The 21178-nt window shown below is 53.9% G+C and overlaps 1 protein-coding gene across 1 annotated transcript; it reads right to left on the bottom strand.

Annotated features, from left to right (window-relative positions):
* Positions 1-15310: 15310 nt before the first annotated feature.
* On the bottom strand, positions 15311-18711 carry Socs3 (suppressor of cytokine signaling 3). Its single transcript, XM_032913720.1, has 2 exons — positions 18114-18711; positions 15311-17556 (listed from the first exon to the last, which is right to left on the bottom strand). Exon 2 carries the CDS (start codon positions 17466-17468, stop codon positions 16791-16793), a length of 678 nt encoding a protein of 225 aa, XP_032769611.1. The 5' UTR covers positions 17469-17556; positions 18114-18711; the 3' UTR covers positions 15311-16790.
* Between the last annotated feature and the right edge of the window lie 2467 nt (positions 18712-21178).

Raw genomic sequence — 21178 nt, 5'->3', positions numbered from 1 at the left:
AAAGCAGGAGGATCTCTGTGAGTTCAAGGCCAGCCTGGTCTACATAGAGAGACCCTGTCTCAAGAAAAAAAGAAGGTCAAGTTAGCAGCACCCACGTGGTGTTTCCCAACCATCTAGGACTCCAGTTCCTGGAGATCTCATGCTCTCTTCTGAACTCCAAGGCACCAGATGCAAGCTTGGTGTGCACGCATACATGAGGGCACACAAACAAACAAACAAAAGCCCGTGTTCCTCTCCCTCCTGTAGAGATGCTGACCTCCCATGTTGGTCAGTGCAAGCCCCTTGTGACCAACCCATCAGGACCAGAGTGGGATTTGCAGAGACATCCACCTCACTCCGCACTCACGCCCCTCCCCTGCCCTCCACCAACTGCTAACCTCTTCAAACCTCCCAGCTTCTTCAACAACTAGCCAGGAATCAGTCAGATCTGCCTTCAGGGGACTGTGATGAAAATAGCTTGCTGGTGTCATATGCTCTGCACTCCCATGAATGTGACTCTCTTTTCCTGGTGCCCCACCTACTTCTCCTCCATCTCGCTCAGGGATGAATCGGCCCCACCCTTTGTCAGTGTGAGTGTTTGTGCTTGTGTGCGAGTGTGTGCACGTGTGTGTATATGTGCACGCGTGGGGGGGCATGAAGACGTGAACACAGACGCCTTTGACAGAACCTCCCTCCAGGTTTACCTTGAACCCCACATTTCTCCAGAGGAAAATCTAACTTGCTGTCAGGGACCCGCGGGGATCCCGGGATGAGGTCCAGGTCTGTGAAGGGCAGGTTACCTGGCTGGAGTAGGGCAGCTCGCCCTTGGAAGGTAGCTAGCTGCAGCTTCAGCTGTCCTATGCAGCCTGGGCTGCCAGGATGACACAGCCCCCTGGAAATGACTTCAAAGACCATTGTGTCCCGGGAGTGCAGGATTAATGACCCTGGGCTGAGAAGGGGCTCTGAATGTCAACCTCCTCTGTGAGAGCCAAGACTTGGGAAAGCAGCAGTCCCTGGTAAAGCAGGGCGGGCCTCATTTACTGCAATTCCCTGGCAGCAAACCTGAGATTGGGCAGGCCTGGGGGAGAGGCCCCTTGTGAATCAAGGCCTTACATCCCTTTGCCAGCGTCCAGTATGGTGTTGCAGAGTAGAGGGAGGTATTTCTGTGCCTGGCTGTGGGAATCTACTGGGGGCGGGGAAGGAGGAGCAGGGGCACTTCCAACCTTAGCAGGAGGGCTTTGGAGCCATTCTCTGTGACATTGTGACACTGGCCTCACCACCTGTCAGTCACTATCATGCCTGGCCGTAGGAGTTATTATCCCCAGGATCAACGCAGGGAACAGATCTGAGATCTGAATCTCAGAAGTGGGAAGAGACAAAACGGGTAGAAGTCTAGGCTCTAACCCCCACTCTATCTGGCCTTCTGAGTGTGGGAAACAACAAAGCCAGGAACAGCAGCGGTGGCCCAGCTGACCGCCAGGTGCCACCTCCCACTTCAGTCGTTAACACCTGCTTGCTTGGTACTCAGCTGACTTCCTGTCCCTGGAAGGGTAGAGTGGCTGTGGGTACCGTGGGGGCAGGGCGGTCCCCTTCCTGTGCTTCAGGGAGGGCATAACCCTGTATCTTTTGGGTATTGTCACTTCCTATTTTCCCAGGCCCTGGAAGCCAAACCTGGATTCCCTCAGAGAGTCTGTCCAGGCCAGGGGTTTGTCAGCATCCTGACCTACAGGTGAGGGACAGACTGAGCGGAAACAGGGCTACCGGGCGGGTGTAGGCTGGTTAGGAGAAGCTTGTAGGGAATTTCTGTCAGCTCTCCAAGGTCACATAGAGGTCCTGTGCCTCTCTGCCAAGCTCAAGGATGCAGATGTAAATGATGCTCCTATAGGCATGCGTGCTTGTGTGTGTGTGTGTGTGTGTATGTGTGTGTGTGCATCCATGTGTGTGTGTTTGTGTGTGTGCATCCATGTGTATGTGTGTACATCCGTGTGTGTGCATGCATGTGAGTGTGCAGCATCTCTGTGTGAGTGTGTATGAGTGTGTGTATGTGTGTGTGTCTGTGTGTGTGCATCCATGTGTGTGTGTTTGTGTGTGTGCATCCATGTGTATGTGTGTACATCCGTGTGTGTGCATGTGTGTGAGTGTGGAGCATCTCTGTGTGAGTGTGTGAGTGTGTATGAGTGTGTGTGTGTGTGTGTGTCTCTGTGTGTGCATCCATGTGTGTGTGTGCATCCATGTGTGTGTGCATCCATGTGTATGTGCATCTATGTGTGCGCGTGTGTGTGCCTGTGTGTTTTGTGTGTGCATCTGTGTGTGTGTGCATCCGTGTGTGCATGTGTGTGAGTGTGCAGCATCTCTGTGTGAGTGTGTGAGTGAGTGTGTATGAGTGTGTGTATGTGTAAGTGTGTATCTGTGTGTGCGCACACACAAGTGTGTGTATATTCCTGTGTGTGAGTGTGCATCTGTGTGTGTGCAAGTGTTTGTGTGCATCCATGTGTGTGTTTGTGTGTGTGTGTGTTTGTGTGTGTGTGTGCCTGCGCACATGTGAATGTACCTGTGGGTGCCAGAGGACCACCTTGGTGTCATCACTCAGTTGCTATTCACTCACCCTTTATTATTCTTTTTAGAGATTCATTTATTTATTATGCGTATAGGTACTTTTCCTGAATGTATGTCTCTGTATTGTGTGAACGGCTGGTACCAGGAAGGCCAGAAATGGCCACTGGATCCCCGGAAGTGGAGTTACAGATGGTTGTGAGCAGCCATGTTGTGGCTGGGATTTAAACCTGGGTCCTCTGGAAGAACAGCCAGTGTTCTAAACTGCTAAGCCATCTCTCAGGCTTTGCTTACCTTTATTTGTGACAGAGTCTTGCCCCAGCCCTGGGACATACAAATCCACCACACCCGGTTTTTTCGTTTGGTTGGTGTTTTTTTTTTTTTGTTGTTGTTGTTGTTGTTGTTCTTTTTTTCGGAGCTGGGGACCAAACCCAGGGCCTTGTGCTTGCTAGGCAAGCGCTCTACCACTGAGCTAAATCCCCAACCCTTGGTTGTTTATTATTGAGACAGGTCTGATAGTAGTGTAGCCTCAGTGGGGCTACACCCATATCCTCAGATTCAGCATTGAACATCTGGAGAGAGTCTCATGCCTGGCCTTTTGTAAGGGGATCCTGGGACTAGAACTCAGATTTTCGTGCTTGCAAAGAAACTATCTCTCCAACTCCAAAGTTGCTTTATTAGAAAGAAAGAAAGAAAGAAAGAAAGAAAGAAAGAAAGAAAGAAAGAAAGAAAGAAGGAAAGAAGGAAAGAAAGCAACTTTTTTTTTTTTTTTTTTTTTTTTTTTTTTTTTTTTTTTTTTTTTTCGAGCTGGGGACCGAACCCAGGGCCTTGCGCTTCCTAGGCAAGGGCTCTACCACTGAGCTAAATCCCCAACCCCTGAAAGCAACCTTTTTTAAAATGTGTATTGACTTCTTTTTCCTGCATGAATGTCTGCATGAGGGTGCCAGAACCTTTGGAACTGGAGCCACTAATGGTTGTGAGCTGTGGTATTGGGATTGAACCTGGGTCCTCTGGAAGAATAGCCAGTGTTCTTTTTTTTTTTGGTTCTGTTTTTCGGAGCTGGGGACCGAACCCAGGGCCTTGCGCTTCCCAGGCAAGCGCTCTACCACTGAGCTAAATCCTCAACCCCTAGCCAGTGTTCTTAACAACAGCCATCTCTCTAGTCCCCTAAAAGATGCTTTAAAATAATAAATTTAGCCAAGAGTAGTAACACATGCTTTTAATCACTTGGGAGGCAGAGGGAGGCAGGTTTCTGTGAGTTTAAGGCCTGCCTGGTCTATATAGTGAGTTCCAGGACAGCCAGGAACTTGTAGAGAGACTGTGTCTCAAAAACAAAACAAAACAAAACAAAACAGGTTTACATTTATTTATTTTATTTTGTTTGTGTATGAGACTGCTCGTGTGCACCAGGTATGACCCAGACTCAGAAGAGGGCCTTGGATCCCCTGGAAATGGAATTAGACCTTTGTGTCCCCGACTGTTGTGAGCCACCTTGTAGGTGCTGGGAAATGAGTCTCTGGAAGAGAAGCAATTGTTCCGTCTCTCCAGCCTGCTCCCCCAATGATGCTCTCGAACCCCCTGAGCCTCCTGGGCCCCGCTCTACCCAGCCTGGCCAACTGGATTCAACAGGAGCCCCTAAGGGATGAGAGCCCCACCTCATGCTGCCCACAGCACATCAGACAGGCTTTTGGAGAGGTCTGGCTGGCTCTGATGGTCACCTTGACTTTGCTCTCAGCGACACTGTCACAGAAGTGTGGCTTTGTCTGTTTCCTGTGTAGTGCTCCTGGGTTCCTCCTCCTTCCCTCTGCCTGAGGGAGCTCCGCTTTTGGAGGCTGATGTCGCTGTGCAGGGTCATCTGAGGCTGCCAAGACTGGAGCTCCGCACCAGAACAACACAGGAAGCACCCCTGTGGCGAGGTGAGGCAATGTCTGGGCAGGGCCAGCCATGCCAGGCAGGCTGCAGATGTGTGTATGCCTGCGTTCTCCCTGATGCCGGCCGAGCTACCTGCCTGTGTGTCCCTTGACACCATTTCAGCCTGTCCTGGGTACCCGAGGCTTGTCTAGAACTAGAAAGAGTGTAACTTTCAGACATAGAAAGATGTAAAAAGAAGACTTTGTCCCTCCATAGAATACAGGCAGGAAGCAGGCTTAGAGACAATAGCTGAGGCTGGCCTTGAACTCACAATCTCCTCCCAAGTGTAGATGTTTATGGGTGTCCCCCTGCAAAGCATCTCTGTGCCTGCCTCTCTGTGATTCTCTCCTGCCTTCATAAGCATTAGATTCTCACTGTATGGTCTTGAGCTCCCTTTTGGTTGTCTCCGCCTTGTTGGTTACTGGGACTGTGGGTGTATATTACTGAGCCTGGCTTGAGAGAGAGAGAGAGAGAGAGAGAGAGAGAGAGAGAGAGAGAGAGAGAGAGAAGAATAGGGTATGTTTTTATTTTTTTAAAAGATTTATTTATTTGTTTGTTTGTTTATCTATTTATCTATTTATTTATTTATATGAATACACCGTAGCTGTCTTCAGACACACCAGAAGAGGGCGTCGGACTCCATTACAGATGGTTGTGACCCACCATGTGGTTGCTGAGAATTGAACTCAGGACCTCGGCTTTAGAAGGGCAGTCGGTGCTCTTAACCACTGAGCCATCTCTCCAGCCCCCAGAATAGGGTTTATAATCCACTAAAACTGGGATTAAAGGTGGTTCACCCCAGTATGAGTACTGGAAACTGAACGTGGGTCCTCCAAAAGATCGCCAGCTTTGCTTAACTGCTGAGCTGTCTCTGTAGCCCTGACAGGAAATCTTGACCAAAGATCCTACAGGACGGTTCTTCTGGGTTGGTGCTGTCCCCGTGCCTACATGGGCAGTCATGTGCAGCCTGGAGGGTCTTTACAGATAGGTTGTGTTGGGCTGACTTTGTCCTAAGCCAATGGCTAGTATCTTTCTAATCAGAGAATGCAGTGCTGGAGAAATGGGTATCGTGCTTACTGCACAAGCATGAGGACCCGAGTTCAGATCCCCAGCTCTCATGTAAACGGTGAGGCATGGTAGTGCACACCTGTGACCCTGGCACTGGGAGGTGGGGACAGGAGAAGCTCAGGGGTCTGTGGGCTACATATTCTAGCCAACTGGTAAACCTCAGGTTCAGTGAAAGAGCCTCTCTCAAACAAATAAGATGGCTATCAGGGGCCGACAAGATGGCTCAGCAGAGAAAGGCGCTTGCCACCAAGCCTGACGACTTGAATTCGAACCCCAGAGTTTATACAGTGGAAGGGGACTCCCAAAGTCCTCTCATCCCCACAAGAGCACCACGACAAATGTCTACCCTCCCCCATACACAAAAGGAAGAAGGTTGATGGATAGAGAAAGATGCTTGGCGTAGATCTCTGGCTGACCTCTGCCCTCACACTCACACAGACAGTCGTACGTGGAAGGAACCGGTGAGACAGGAGTGGTTGGCATCCGAAAGCCAGGGTACACCAGGGCTCCCAACGGCTGCCAAAAGCTGGGCAAGACAGCCAGATGGTCCTGCCCAGCACCACACCGGGTTTTGAACTTCTGACCTTGAAAGGGAAGAAGGAGTTTCTGTTGTCTTACGTCCCCACAGCTGGTTCTAGTCTACAAGGGCAGCCCCTGGATACTGGTACTGTAACAATAGGTCACACAGGTCCAGGAAGGCAAACAAGAAGGAAATGCATCAGGCCGTGATGCAGAGACTTGGAAGGGATCAAGAAGGATGTTCTGCTGCTTTCTTCTCTCCTTGCAGACAGGAAGCTGCCTCAGAAGAAGCAGGACTTCTTTCCAAGAGGATGGGCGTTTGAATACCCTGTGGACAGGGATGCAGGGGTTGTCTGGATCTGGCTGGGTCCCTAGGAAATGCTGTTACTGGTCATAAATTTCCACCGTTGTCCCATCCAAACCACAGCCAGAAAGGCAGGTTTTGCTGACAACCCCAAAGGCCTGCTGAAGGTCATGAGCCATCACGGGTGTGGGACACTCCCAGAACCCATGTGCCTTTGTGCTCTCTGGACTTACCGCCTGCCAATTTGGGTCTCCTGTGCCTATCACCAGGCCCAGGGTGGGCTGGGCCCCGTGACACAGTAAATACTCTGGTGAAAACGCTGAAGCTATACTACCCTGGTTTGGGTCCCTCTGTGTGCTTAAGTGACCTTAGGCTGGATATCCGGTCTCTCCATCCCCCATTTACTCCACTGAAAGCATGAGCAGAAGATGGGCAGGGTGCCTCACATCTGTAATCTCAGTACTCCAAAGGCTGAGGCAGGAGGATAGTCATCAGCTCAGCGAGGCCTTCATGGTTGACATATGGAGTCCCAGGCCAGCCAGGGGTACAAATACAGACGCAGTCTCCAAAACAAAGGCAACAAGAACCATATGGTGGTTCACACTATGATCCCAGCACTTGGCAGGTGGAGGAGGATCTTGAGTTCAAGGCTAGCCTTGGCTCCCATAGTAAGTTCCTGTCCAGCGTGTGCTACGTGACTCTGGCAAAAATAAGTACATAAAAGAATAAAAATAAAACGAGGACAAATACTGGGCTTGACGACCTGTGCCTTTAACCCCAGGATACTAAAGGCAGAAGCAGGAGGACATCTGTGAGTTCCAGGCTAGCTCAGTCTACAGAGTAAGTTCCAGGAAGGCCAGGGCTATGCAGTAAGTCTCTGTCTCAGAGAGAGAGGGAGGGAGGGAGGGAGGAAGGGAGGAAAGAGAGAAGAGGGAGAGAGAGAGAGAGAGAGAGAGAGAGAGAGAGAGAGAGAGAGAGAGAGAGCGCACTAGCTCATAGGGCAATTGGAGAGTTGAGTGAGTTACATGTTTCGAGTACTGAGAAAAGAGCTGGCTCCATTAGAAGCACAGCTGCAAGGCTGTTTGGAGAATAAACAACACGCGCTGGACGAGCAGGGTTAGGCCAAGGAGGGCTGTGGCATGGTGACCTATCTTCTCCCTCCATCCGCCAAGAGGAGACCAGGGCCAGCGACATTCTCCCACAGGTCTCATCTGTTTCCAATGGAATCTTCCAGAGATGTAAACAGCACACCCAAGACTGAGCGGCCTGGTTCAGGTCCTTAATTCTTGCTGCCTAAACTGAGATGTGTGTGCGTGCATGCGTGTGTGCGTGCATGCATGCATGTGTGCCTGGGTGCCTACGTACATATACAAGTATGGAGGGCAGAGAACAACGCCGCTGCCCTTCTTCAATTCATCATCGTCATCATCATCACCATCACCACCACTACTACTATTTTCTCATCATGTAGCCCTGGCTGACCTGTAACTCGCTATGTAGAACAGGCTAGCCCCTGCCTGCCCAGTGCTGAGATTAAAGGTGTACACCAACATAGCTGACTTCCTTTTTTTTTTTTTTTTAATTTATTTTTTGACAGTGTCTCACTGTGTAACTCTTGCTATCCTGAGACTCACTGTGTAGACCGGGCTGTCGGGGGATTCGTAGAGATCTGCCGAATCACAAGGGTTGGAATTAAAGACATAAAGACATGGCTTCCACCTTTTTGGGGTGGGGACTGTGTGTCTCACTGACTCTGGAGTTTACTGATTTGACCCCACTCTCTGGCCAATGACCCCAGGGGTCCCACTGTGTCTGCCCTCCCAGTTCTGGGATTCTATGTGAAGAGTGCTGTGCCTGCTTGGCTGTTTACACATGAGCTGGGGACGGTGACACAGTTCTCGGGCTTGCACGGTAAGCCCACTACCAACTGGGCCATCTCCCCGGAACTCCTGAGGTCCTTTTTGATCCTGGTCTGAGCCAGCTTTCTCCTCCCCAGAGCCAAGCTTGGATCCCCACCGGAGCCTCCATCTTGGATGCTGGCTGGTGTCTCAGGTTGGCTGTCCTGCACACAGAGTGTGATTCACAACCACTTTTGCCCATGGAGAGGCCCCATACAGTGAGTGCATTGTCTGCCTGTCATCTTGACACAGGATCTCAGAATGTGCTGAGCAACGGTTGTGCGTGCAGCAACGTGAACACCTCTATGCCTTGCCTGGCCTCCGGGAACTTCTGTCATTCCTGGCTACTTCCCCATCTCTCTGCCAGAGGCTTGCAACCTCTGCCTGGCATCTGGCTCTCTGAATTGGCTGCTGTCCAGGCAGCTCTCCTACCAGCCACAGAGTCTGGCCTGGTGACCCCAGGGCCTTGCTTTTTTTTTTTCTTCACTCAGGATTGACAGCACGGGTCTCATACTGTATATAGGCATAGGGTCTCTTCCTGTGAATGGCCCCTCAGCTGAACTTCTGGCCTCTTCTCTTATGCTGGAGAGGCCTAGAAGAAGACCCAGGGGAAGGTCTCATCTGGGCCTTTGCCCCAACCCTTACACTGTAGGGCTCTGGTTCAAGGCTGTTCAGGGTCCTTGCTGAGCTATGAGTCAAACTTTGGCCCTGTGATGGCCACTGAGGAAACCCAGACCCCATGGCCACTCACAGCCCTCCCTGTTCCTGGGTTATGCTAACTGGGCGACTGTCTTGCCAGACCCCTTTTCAGCAGATGCCAAGAGATTCTGAAAGCACAGTGAATGATTGGGGGTACCATACTTGGAGGTCAGCCCACCTCCTGCGGGACCAGCCAGCGCCTCTCCCCCTCCAACCATTTTCTGGGATTCTAGAACAGAGAGGAATTTAGAGGTCATTTTCCAAGCCTTAGTCTTGAGAAAGAATAACTTGGAGGGGTTTGGGGTTCCCTGGGGCTTTGGGCTGAGTCCCAGATAATGAGTGGCTAGAGCCCTTGCTGGGGGTGGGTGGGGAGTGTAGATTCTTTGCCTGTTGAAAGCAGCTGAGTCCCCCCCACCCCTCTTACACCCATGAGCCCTCCTGAGAGTTCTTCGGCCTTCATCTAAGGTCCAGGAGGGCAGGGCTTGCCCCCTGAGGCTGACCAAGGCATCAGGGACATGGACCCAGCCATGGCCTGGCTTGCTGAGTGGAGCCCCCTGGGTAGTGTGAATGGAGGTGATCCACACAGGTGCAAGCTACTGCGCGGAGGATCTGGATTCTCAGTCAACTCATGGACTTGACTGTGACGGGATGGTAGGTCCAAACCCTACAGATGCTCACCTGAAAAATGTGGTATTCTGAACTTACCTGGGCACGAGATAACCTACTAATATCTGTTTGTCTCTCTGTCTCCTCCCCCACCCCCTAATAATGAAGGGTGAACCCAGGGTTTCGCAAATGCTTGGCAGACGCCCTACCACTGGAGCCCTACCTCTTTGGTTTATTTGTTCTTTTGAGGCGGGGTCTTGCTATGTGGCTCTGATGGGCCTGCAACATGCAATCCTCCTGCCTCAGCCTCCCAAGGGCTAGGATGTATAGCCCTGTAAATCTGACCCTTTCGATACCTGACTTTTTTTTTTTTTTTTTTTTTTTTTTTTAGCACTGTGCTGTGCTCTTGGCATAGAATACCTGCGCTTTGGTAAGGCGTCAATGCTGCAGTTTGTACATTTGGGAGTCCTGAGAGATCTCCAGGGCTGTGGCTGTCGGGGGAAGTGACCAGAAGGACAGGACATAGCTTTAGGAAGGGAAGGCTGGACAGGAAAGGATGCGCACTCGGGTGGTCCCCAGGTGAGGAGGTCACCTTGTTGGGAGAACCTGTCTCTCGGTGCAGAATGGAGTAGGGGAGCCGGGGAGGCAAAAGCAAGCTTTCTGCTGTACTTCCAGCCCGGAGGGTTTGGAAATTTGGCTTGGTAGAGAGTGCCAAGAGGAACCAGCTCCGTGGACTCCATGGGCTGGGCCGTGTGTGTGCCATGACAGAAACAGTATTTTTAGAAGATGAACCATGATGTAGAGGCATAGATGTGCCCGATTGGGACATACCAAGGTTCTCCAAGCTCTCCCGGGTTTCCCCTTTCCTGCTCTTCTCCCTGCTCTGTGTTTTCGGGTGCCGGTTCTCTCGCCTCCCGCCCCGTGCACGTGGAAAGAGCACCTGCTGACTGCCTCAGCTCAGTGTCTGCTTCTGGGAAGCCACAGTAGGTCACTTCCTCCTGGACACCCCAAGCTGTACTCTGTAAACTTTTATTTTTAAACCCATTCCCTTTCAGGGTACTTCTCGGCTCTCATTCTGCTTCCCCTTTCAGACCATGAGCCTGAAGTCAGGAAAATGTCCTGTTGTCACAGGGAAGGAAGTATACGTTTAGTTGCTTTGTGTGTGTGTGGGGGGGGAGTGCATGGGGTCAATCTGAGGCTGCCTCTGCAGAGGCAAGCAGATCTCTGAGTTCAAGGCCACCCTGGTTCTACAGAGTGAGTTCCAAGATAGCCAGAGATACAAGAGAAACCCTCTCAAGAAACAAAACAAAAAACAAACAAAAACATGTAGGTAAGAGACCCAACTTTGTGTGAGCCTCTAGCCCCTGGATACACATACCATATACACAAACAGTAAAAACATTTTGAAATGTAACTGTCTATCAATCTACCTATCTATCTACTTATGGTTCTTGGAGAAGAGGTCCCAGTGTATAGCTTTGGCTGGCCTGGAACTCACCTTGTAGGCCTTCTTTGAACTCACAGAGATCCCCCTGCCTCTATTTCCTGAGTGCTGGGATTAAAAGGCCTACACCACCACAGTTGGCAGATGATAGATAGATGATAGATAGATAGATAGATAGATAGATAGATATGACTTTTTAAAATCTGGTTATTTCTAGGGCCAGTGAAATGGCTCAGCCATTGAAAGTGTCACTGCCAAGCCTGACATTCAAGCCTGAGTTCTATCCGAACCCACACGATTGGAGGAGAAAATGGATTTCCACAAGGTGTCCTCTGACCTCTTCAGGGGTCACCGTGATGCAAATAGCGTATGTTCTACAGATGACTGTGCTTACTGAAGGTGCTTACAGCTGGCTGGCCCACAATGTCTGCATTCAGATCCCCGGCTTCATTCTGGAGAAGCCTGGGGTCTCCGCTTCTTTCTCTGCAAGCTGCCTTCCAGGCTGTAGCAATTGCTTAAGCCTGTGCTGCAATCCAGAGAGCTCAGGAGTGGGAAGTCCAGAGTTCTCCCTGCTTCTGGGAACAGCCCCCCATCCCCCACCCAGCTCAGCTTCCACAGGCCGTCCTCATGAGAGTGGGTCAGGCTCACCCAAGGATTTCACAAACGCCTGGCCTGTTCCCAGCATAGCACAGCTGGGAGGGCTCAGGGCTGAGGAGGATGGACCATCCTCCTCCACAGCCCCTGGCTGTCCTTGGGCTCAGGGCCCTCTGGGTCTGGGGCCTGGGGTGTGCACGCGAGTGCTCCATGACGGGTCCAGACTTGCCACAGCTGTGGTGCACTCCAGGACTTCCCTCTGCACTTCACTTCCCAGCTTGGGCTTAGTCAAGGTGCTAGGAGGAAATCCCCTTTCCAGGAAGAGCTGAAACACAGGCTTGCCTTCCCCAAAGTGAGCAGCAGGTGGGTCATCCAGGAGGGCCTGGGATTCTCGGACTGCGGATCTTGTATCTGATTCACTGAGCTGTGTGGCTGGAGTCCAGGAATCCAGCAATTTTGTCTACACACCCGGTGACCAGTCATGATTCTCTGCCTTCAGGAGGCCCGGGAGGCACTGGAAGGCTAAGCAGACTGGAAAGGGTTTCCGATAGTCTGCGGAATCTCTTCCATGATCCTGGAAGGGTTGTCCTGGAATTCAGCGCCTTAGTTTATCAGATCACGTGTTCTGACTGAAGATGGTTCTGTCCCTTTTGTCAGACTTTGGGGGTTAACCCGAAAACAAGCCAGTGGTTTTCCATGGCCAAGTTGCGGTTATGTGGCTATGTAGCGAACACTTGATTTGACAACACAAAATAGGAGTCACTACTTAATTTATGCGCCTACTAGTTTATTGTTGGCTTTCTTTCACTCAAACTTAACTCCCTGGGAAGCACTGGGGAGCCTAACTTCAGCAGGCCTCATCTTGCTGAACTCTAAATCCCCCGGACCTAGAAGATTCCCTGAAACACAGGATGTGTTGGACAGATATTTGCTGAGTGGACTATTGGGTGAATGGCAAAGGAAGGGAGCAAGGAGCTCCCTGAATGGCCCTGAGGAAGGGGGTGGGGGTGGGGTTGCTCCACTAGCTTAGTGAGTGTTCTCGGCTCCTGCGGGGCCAGAAAACAACGAACCATCTTTTGCCGGGAGGGAAGTCGGAGCTTTCTGTGTAGTCTCCCGGAGGGGTCAGTGACCCTTGTGACCAATGACGGGCTCCCTCCCGCCCCCACCCAGGGAGGTGCGCCTGGCCGCCTCCCGGCTGAGTTTCCTGGCACTGGGCTGAGAATAAACAGCGCTCTGCGTCTGTAATCCCGTTGCCGTGGCGACGGCGCTCCGCGGGAGTGGGCGTGTCGGAGGCGTGTCTTTGTGGAGTGGGCGTGTTGGGAGCGGGGTCTGAAGGGACCGCCCTCCCTGCGCTCAGCGCGGACATTCTTCGCATAGCTGCTCCCGGGCTCCCGCGGTGGCCGGGAAGTGACTCTTCCTGGCAGAGGGCGGCTCGAAGCGCAGAGACCGAAACAGGAGGAGGACGGGCGGGGTGCAGCACGGGGCTCTACCCACCTGAGCCTCGCTCGGTCCCCGCGCATGTTGCCCCCTACCACTACCCAGCCAGCGTTTCTGGGGGCCAAGTCCTCCAGTTCGTTGCCCTGACTACCTTGCGGTGCCCCCTCCCTGACATCCTTACTCATTTTGTACGCTAGGACACTTCGTGAGGGCTTATTTTCCACCGCTAGCTCCCCGTCTGTGGCCTCTCTTCCTCCCTATCCTAAAAGCAGGCCTTGAATTTACCATTTCTGGCTCAAGTCTTCAGGAGGCCAGTCCAAAGCAGCACCAGCAGGGAAAATGAGGGCCTCTTGGGTGGATTCTAGTCCTAGAGGCAGGGTAATAGAATTCAGAGGTAGAGGGCAGCCTCCTCACTGACTGCTGCTCAAATTACACGGACCTGCCCTACTCTCCCTGCAATCCCTTTAGGAAGCATTTTGGAGTCAGGAGCAACCGGTACCCAGGTTCCCCGTTAGGAGAAGAAAAGACTGAGCCACAGATGGCCTGTGTAACAGAGATGAGAGGAAGGGGGACAAAAAGAAACACTGGCCAGAGGAAGATGGAGAGAGCTTCTCACTGTGGGCACTAGCTCACTGTGAGGTTAAGTTGCTCTGTTCTTGTGAAGGTTACTGTTTTAGTTTTCCTGGTGTGTGCCTGGCCCCAGGCTGTGATCTGAGCTGGAGACACAGAAGGCTGGGGTAGGCTAGGAGCTGCAGGCAGAGAAAACAAACCCTTTTCTTCTCTGTTCTGAGTCTCATCTCCCCAAACCAAATCTTGCCTTCCAGGAGGTAGGCAAGAGAGAGGGACCTGTGTCTACGACACGTGGCTAAACGGCCACTTTCTGGGTCAAGGACAGGGGCCAACTGCACAGCTAGGTTCCCTGATTCTGTGGAGGCTGCAATTGCCACAAGAGTGGCCCTCTGCAGCAAGTGGCAGGTGGATGCCATTGGGCGGACCTCAGGACAGAAAGGTTTCCAGAGACGCTTGGGACTCTGGGAGAGATGGGAACGTGCCTTAGTCTGCAGTCCTGGTTTCCAAGTTGGCAGTCCATCTAGTGCGGGTCTGGCCTGCTGTCTGGTCTCATGCCTGTTCCAACCCCTTATCTCTGGATCACACCCGCCCCTAGTCCAACCCCTCCCGCAGCCCTGAGGCCCAGGAAATGGGAAAGCCAACGGTTTGTGTATTCTTCCAGTGGCCTTTTAAACACTTGACTCTAGGAGCAGCTGTTTATCAGGGGCTGAGGGCCCAAAGGAGGCTCAGGCACCTTCAGGCACTTGAGTATCAGGCAGGTAAACTGAGGCGTCTCCGGGCTGGAGATCACACTCATCTCAGAGCTCCTCAGGTCTGTACGGAGGGAAAGACAGAACTTCAACAGTTACCACTAACCCCGAGTGTATGAAGGAGACTAGGCACTTGCCTCACTAGGAGACAGCGTGAGAGATCCAGTGCCCCCAAGCACCAACCTTTTGTTTGTTCCCACATTCCTGGTGCTGTCCTCAGCAGGTTGCTTAACTTCCCTGAACCCTCATCTGCCCCAAACTCAATAAATATTTACAGATCACCTCTCTAGGCACCAGAAATGACGAACCCAAGTCATGCTGAGTCCTGCTCACGCTGAAACACAGCTGTGTCTCATGCCTGAGAGACTCAGCCTCTTTAGTGCCCAGATATAGGATGAATAGTTAAGTGTTTTCCCTGGAGGAGCCTGGCCGGTGGTACGTGGCCCAGGTAGGATCTTTTAAGAAGACAAGATGTGTGGCCAGAAAGCCATTAACACCTGTCCCAGGACCCCATTTGCCTTCCTGCTCTGTATGGAGATCACCCCTCCCCCCTCATGCTGTGACGTCTGTGACGCTGAGCTGACGTCACCAGTCACCCTCAGGACCCCGAGTCTAGACTTTCTCGGAACACCTCCCTGCCAAGCAGCCCAGCCAGAGTGTACGCTAATAGCTTGGAGCCTCTAACAGCTCCTGACCACAGCACAGCCCGCTCTCTGTTAAGCCCTTTGAAGCCGGCATTTCCTTCGCAAACTTGCTTTGCATATTCTGGTCAGAGCTGAATCAGATTGGCAGGAATTGCCCATCGGTAACAACCTAGGTGGCTGTCATGGCTTGCCGGTGACACGGGAGGGCTGCAGGTGACGGTGAGGACTCATCTGATTCTATCTCAGAGCTGAGAGGCACGGCTTCCCCCCGCCCCCCAACTGAGTGCGAGCGAAAGAGAAAGCGGTGCAAGAAGGCTCGAGTCTTTTTTTTTTCATTAAAAAATAGTGCTCTTTATTATAAATTACTGAAATGTTTCTTTTCTGAGTATAAATATAAATATTATGTGCAAAGTCTGAGTTGAACTGGGATTTGGTTGAGTTTTTTCAAGCATCTTCAGACAGCCTCGAAGGCCTGAGTGGGGAGAGGGGCGGGCTGGAGGTGGATCTTTTTATAAAAGTGATTGAGGCAAATTGTAAACATTATCCAAAACAACAGAGAGAAAAAAGCCACCCCAACACACAGCTGCCCCACCCAGCCCCATACCTGAACTCAGAAAACTGTTGTTTCTCCCCAACACAGGACCAGTTCCAGGTAATTCCATGGCTGCTACCTTCCTGTGAGGCCGAGGTGAGCGGCATGTGAAGGCTTCTCCATCGCTCTCCGCCTCCCCCCAGGTGAGAGGGGGAGGGCTGTGCAGGGCCTGGAGGCCCTCGGAACTACTGACCAAGAGGTGCCTAGGACTGACCAATGTCTTCCCCAGCGCTAACTCAGAAGTCTCCTGAGTGACTGGGTCTCCTCCCTGCAACCACTTCCCCTGGCCTGCAGCCACCTGGGTGAATCCCTCAACTCTCTGCCTATTGGCTGTGTTTGGCTCCTTGTGTGCCAATCCCCATCCATGGGACAGAGGGCATTTAAGGCAAGTCTCCTAGCCCGACATAGGAGAAACAAAGTAGAACCCTCCATCTGCTCCAAGGAAAGCTGGGCTCCAAGATGGCTCATCTGTTGACCTGCCTCCCTTTGGCGTTGGAAAAGGTGACCAACCAGCCCTATCCATCTCCCTTCTCAATGCTACTGCCTCTTCACAATGGGGAGGAGGCGTCTGGGGTGCCAGAGGACTTTGGGATCTGGGAGGTTTCATTAGCTGCCCGGTGGGAGAGGAGCCTGGCACCAGTATGGCTCTCTTCAGGTCACCCCTAGCCTCTCCCCAGAGCCGGGAGCCACCACCCCTCACCTAGGCTGGGCAGTGGGAGTGGCTATTTCTTTGGCCAAGCCTGAAACCCTTCACACACCCTTTTTCCTCCTCCATCTTTCCCCCAGGCCTGGCGCCTGCTGATCAAAACCAAATCAAAGCGCAAACAAGTTCCGGTGGGAAAGTTTGAAGATTCCCCTGCAGTTCTCATTAAGTTCAACACTTGGAGGTGTCCCCACCTCCCTTGGGAAGCAGGAGGGGTGTGGAGGAAGGGGAGGGGAGAGGAGAGTCCGCTTGTCAATGCTATTGTCCCACCAGGCCGGCTCCACTTGAGAGAAGCTGGAGCTGGGGGAGGGGAAGCAGGTGGCAACTCCCCCCTCCCCTCAGACGCGTTCCAGGTCCTGCCTGCCCCACTCTGCGGAGTGGAGGGCCTGAGGAAGAAGCCTATCTTCCGCTGGGCTCACTGGGAGCTACCGACCATTGGGGCTGGATTTTTGTGCTTGTGCCATGTGCCTCGGAGGAGAGGCGACCGAACCAGGCCCCCCTCTGACCCTTTCTTTGCCCTTTAAAGTGGAGCATCATACTGGTCCAGGAACTCCCGAATGGGTCCAGGCAGCTGGGTCACTTTCTCATAGGAGTCCAGGTGACCGTTGACAGTCTTCCGACAAAGATGCTGGAGGGTAGCCACGTTGGAGGAGAGAGGTCGGCTCAGTACCAGCGGAATCTTCTCGCCCCCAGAATAGATGTAGTAAGCTCTCTTGGGGGTACTCCCGGGGAGTGCCTGGGCAGGTGGCTGCTCCTGAACCTCAGAGGAGGGTTCCGTCGGTGGTAAAGAGAAGGAGGGGGCCCCTGGGGGCGGCATGTAGTGGTGCACCAACTTGAGTACACAGTCAAAGCGGGGCACTGGCTGCGTGCTCCGGGGGTCACTCTGCAGCGAAAAGCTGCCCCCCTCGCACTGGATGCGTAGGTTCTTGGTCCCCGACTGGGTCTTGACGCTCAGCGTGAAGAAGTGGCGCTGGTCCGAGCTGTCGCGGATAAGAAAGGTGCCCGCGGGCTCGGCGCTGAGCAGCAGGTTCGCCTCGCCGCCGGTTACGGCGCTCCAGTAGAATCCGCTCTCCTGCAGCTTGCGCACGGCGTTCACCACCAGCTGGTACTCGCTCTTGGAGCTGAAGGTCTTGAGGCGCAGGCTGGTGTCCAGGGGGCGGCTCATCCCGGCGGCGGGAAACTTGCTGTGGGTGACCATGGCGCACGGAGCCAGCGTGGATCTGCGCGGCGGTGGCTGCAGCTGCTTCGCGGCCTCCGCACAGCGGCCGCTACCGCATCCCGGGGGGCTGCAGAAAGCAAAGCGCGAGGCGCGTGAGTGCCCGGAACCCTCCAGCGTGCCCGGCCCTCCAGCCACCGCCTAGCGCCTGGGGCACCCCTTTGACCCGCTGAAGACTGTGTCTCAGACCCGGCCACCTCGCTGGGCTCTCCTGGCCTCCGTCTTTGCCGACCAACCCCAGACAGTCCCTTCCCCAGCTCTCCCTAGGAGGACGCCCAGAGAAACTCGCGCGTGGAAGTTGGGTCTCCAGGAGCGCGGCCAGGATAGGGAGAGATACAAGAGCCCTAGGGACGCTCAGGGCGCCGCTCAGTCCAGTGCCCTCAGTGGCGAGGACGAAAAAAAAAGGGGGTGCCAAACCCGAGATATGCGGGAGAGGGGACAGGAGAAGCCCGAGGGCCCCAGTCTGAGTATTACGGGAACCCGGGATCTTCGGTTCTCATCCGCTCTACCCCCTACCTCGTCCCCTCCCTACCGGGAATGACCCGGGAAGGGGAGGAGAAACCGGGAAAAGCTCCCGAGCTGGACCGAGGCCCCCACCCTTCCCCACACCGCGCCCCTCCTTCCTACCTAGTCCCGAAGCAAAGTCTCCGGCCTTGGGGCTGCGCCTCCTATGGTCCCCGAGACGAGGCGGCGGCCAGCAGTGGCTCGCGCTGCGCCCAGATGTTGGCAGCCGTGAAGTCTACAAAGGGGCTCCCCGTGCGTGCGCCCCCTCTGGCTTCGCTGCTCCCAGGACCGATCAGGCGCGCTCCTGGGTGGATCATGCAAAGGACCTGGGCGAGGGACCTCAGCGGAGAGCTGGACCGGGCAGGGGGCGTCCGGGAGCCCAGAGAGACAGCGGTGGCAAGAGCAGGCGAGAGTAGAGTCGGAGTTAAGCCGCCGCGGAGGCCGCGCGCGCGGGTATTTACCCGGCCAGCACGCCCCGCCCCCCCGATTCCTGGAACTGCGCGGCCGGTCTTCTTGTAATGTTTAGTCACTACTCTGCACTGAAAGGCTGTGCGCGGAGGGCGAGGGAGGGGCCGCGGGCGGCCGAGGGCGGGCCTGGAGCTGGGGCCTCCAGGACCCGCCGAGACTCACCGAGAGGGAGACAAAGCGCGGCGCGAGGCTGCCCGACCGGCGGGCGCGGCGCCAGCCGTGGCCGAGCGTTCCTGGCAGCGGCCCCTCCCCCGCGCGCTCCGCCCCCAACTTCTCATTCACACTTTCCCCCCCACCCCCTCCCTTCTAAGAAGGCTGGTTTCTGGCAGAGGCGGGGGCGCCGCGATGGGAGCGCGCGGGCAGTTCTAGGAGGCCGGCCGGGAGAGGCTCCTGGCACCCCTTCCCTTTTTCTTGGACCCCGCGGGGACGCTCCCCTAGCTCCCACCCAGGCCACTCCGAGGTCCGCGCGTACAGTTCCAAGCATCCCGTGCCAGCCAAAAGGAACGTATGACCATTCAGCCACCAGCTCACTGGGGACCTAGGAGGTGGCGGTGGGGGATGCGAGACATTTACCTGTGGACAGGTCCAAAAGATGAAGCTGGGAGATCCAGAAGTAGAGGAGACCATTGACTTCGAGGCAGCTGCTAGGCTTCGGCTCATCCGCCCATTGCCTGGTTCTTTGGTGACAGACCTGGGTGCTGATGTCCTTTGGGGGATGGGGTGGGAGGAGCAGCTAATTACTACCTTATCACTCATCTGTGCCTCCCAACCTTCGTGGTGAACTGTGGGTCCGCCCAGGTGCTCTCGGCGTGGTGGGGGAGCTTGAGGAAAGAAACCGTGACCCCATGCTCACTCCCGAGTCCACTAGAGGGCGCCCTGGAGTTTCGTAGGCGAGCAGAGCTTTGCAGTTTGCCAGGCCGCGGCGAGAGAAGGAGAGGGAGAGGGAGAGGGAGAGGGATTGATTATGGTGCTCCTTATTCAAGAACAGGAGTGGGGAATCCAGAAGAGAGGAGCTTCACCTCCTAGGCCAGGGTCAAACCTGGGAATGAATGTCGACTAGGAGGACTGTCCAGAGAGCCGTTGTTAGGGGTTCAGCCCACTGCCTGACAGTCACTGAGGTGTTAGAATGGACCCTCCCATGCCTCTATATTTTAGAGTGTCTGAACTTTCCCGATGGTGGGTTGGAGAGGGAGTATTGATAAGAGCAGGTGATTGAGGTGAAAGGTTGCTTACTCCTGGTCACGTGGGTACCTATAAAGGCCTAGTGGCAAGTTTTGCAACAGGCATCAGGAAGCTGGAGCCACCTGAGAAGCAGCTAAGTGACACACAGCGTCTGCACTCAGTGGGCTTTCAGACCTGCCCTCTTGGATACCACAGGCTTCGTGTAACACCAGTGGGAGGGCAAACTGTTGCGCACTGACTACAGACAGTAGCTTGGGCTTGGAGGGAGGGCTGCCTGCTTCCCTTTTGGGGAAAGGATAGATGCCTCAGTATCTTGGCCCACTGTGTCCAATCTGCTCCACTGATGCTGGGGGATTAAGAAAGTCTTGGGCAGGTGCACAGCCTCTCTGGACTCAGTCTTGTTACCTGTTAAATAGGAATGGGTGCACATCCCCACACCCACATCCCCACCCCCGCTTTATCCCCCTCCTGCAATCTCAGTATTCAAGAGGCTTAGGGGCCTTATTTAAAATATCTCACATTGGCTTATGAGCAGACACTGTTCACAGATGGATGTATCTTAGGTGAGATCCAGCCTTTGCCTTCCAGTCACTTGCAGGCTCCCGTAATGGATTCTCCCTTTCTCTGTGAACAAACCCTCCTTGATCTCATTCAGGGAGTGTCCCCAGCCGCTAGCTGCCTTGAGCATCTGCTTCTGAGCCGAGGGCAGTGGAGGACAGGGAGAACTCTTAGAAAATGGATGGCAAAGTGCTTTGTAAATTACAATGCTCTGACACGAGTCGAGTTCATTCATCCGTTCCACAAACCCTGACTCCGTGCCTGGTTCTGTCAGGCCTCCCGTGGAGGGCTGGGCTGGCCGAGCGGCCAGGCAAGACCTACAGTGAGGCTGTGAGCCATGAGAAAGGACTAGTCATGGCCGTGACCCAGTGAGACACTGTGATAGCTTCTGAGGTCAGAGGGGGAAGTAGAGAGGCTGGAGAGCTGGCTCAGCAGTTAAGATCATCTGCACTTCTGGAAGACTGAGGTTTGGTGCCAGGACCAACTGCTGTGACCCCAGTTCTAAGCTACCCTGGGTCTCCAAGGGAACCTCAACTCGTGTGCACACACCCCCCCCTGCACATGTACATAAATCTTAGTCTCTGTGATGGTAGCACACACCTTTAGTTCTCCGGAAGCAGAAGCAAGCAGATCTTCGTGAATTCAAGAACAACCTGGTCCACATAGAGTTCCAGGCCAGCCAGAGCAACATACGCCCGATATACATTAAATACGTGAATGAATTTGAGAGAGGGGAAGGGGAAGAAATGGTGGTGGAGCTAGCCTGGCTGGGGAGACTCAGGTTTTCGAAGAAGTTCTGACAGGAGATGATACTCAAGAGAGCCTTGGCTCTGCAGAGCCAGCAGCGAACTCCATTCAGAGTAGAACTGGAGAGTTCAGGGCTGTTGGAAGAGGAAAGGGGAAGGCGGAAGGAAGGCGGGGACAGGACCAGCAGGTATGCTTCTGCTCTCTTAGGCTGCTATGGGTGCCTGAGATAGGGT

This window comes from Rattus rattus, chromosome 9 (assembly GCF_011064425.1).
Source record: "Rattus rattus isolate New Zealand chromosome 9, Rrattus_CSIRO_v1, whole genome shotgun sequence".
In the NCBI taxonomy this organism is placed as follows: Eukaryota; Metazoa; Chordata; class Mammalia; order Rodentia; family Muridae; genus Rattus; species Rattus rattus.
The sequence above is the reverse complement of the archived record's forward strand: the minus strand, read 5'-3'. Positions and strand labels throughout refer to the sequence as shown.

What these genes read in the sequence shown, in the direction of transcription:
- Socs3 (XM_032913720.1), bottom strand. Translation starts at nt 17,468, where the DNA reads ATGGTCACCCACAGCAAGTTTCCCGCCGCCGGGATGAGCCGCCCCCTG.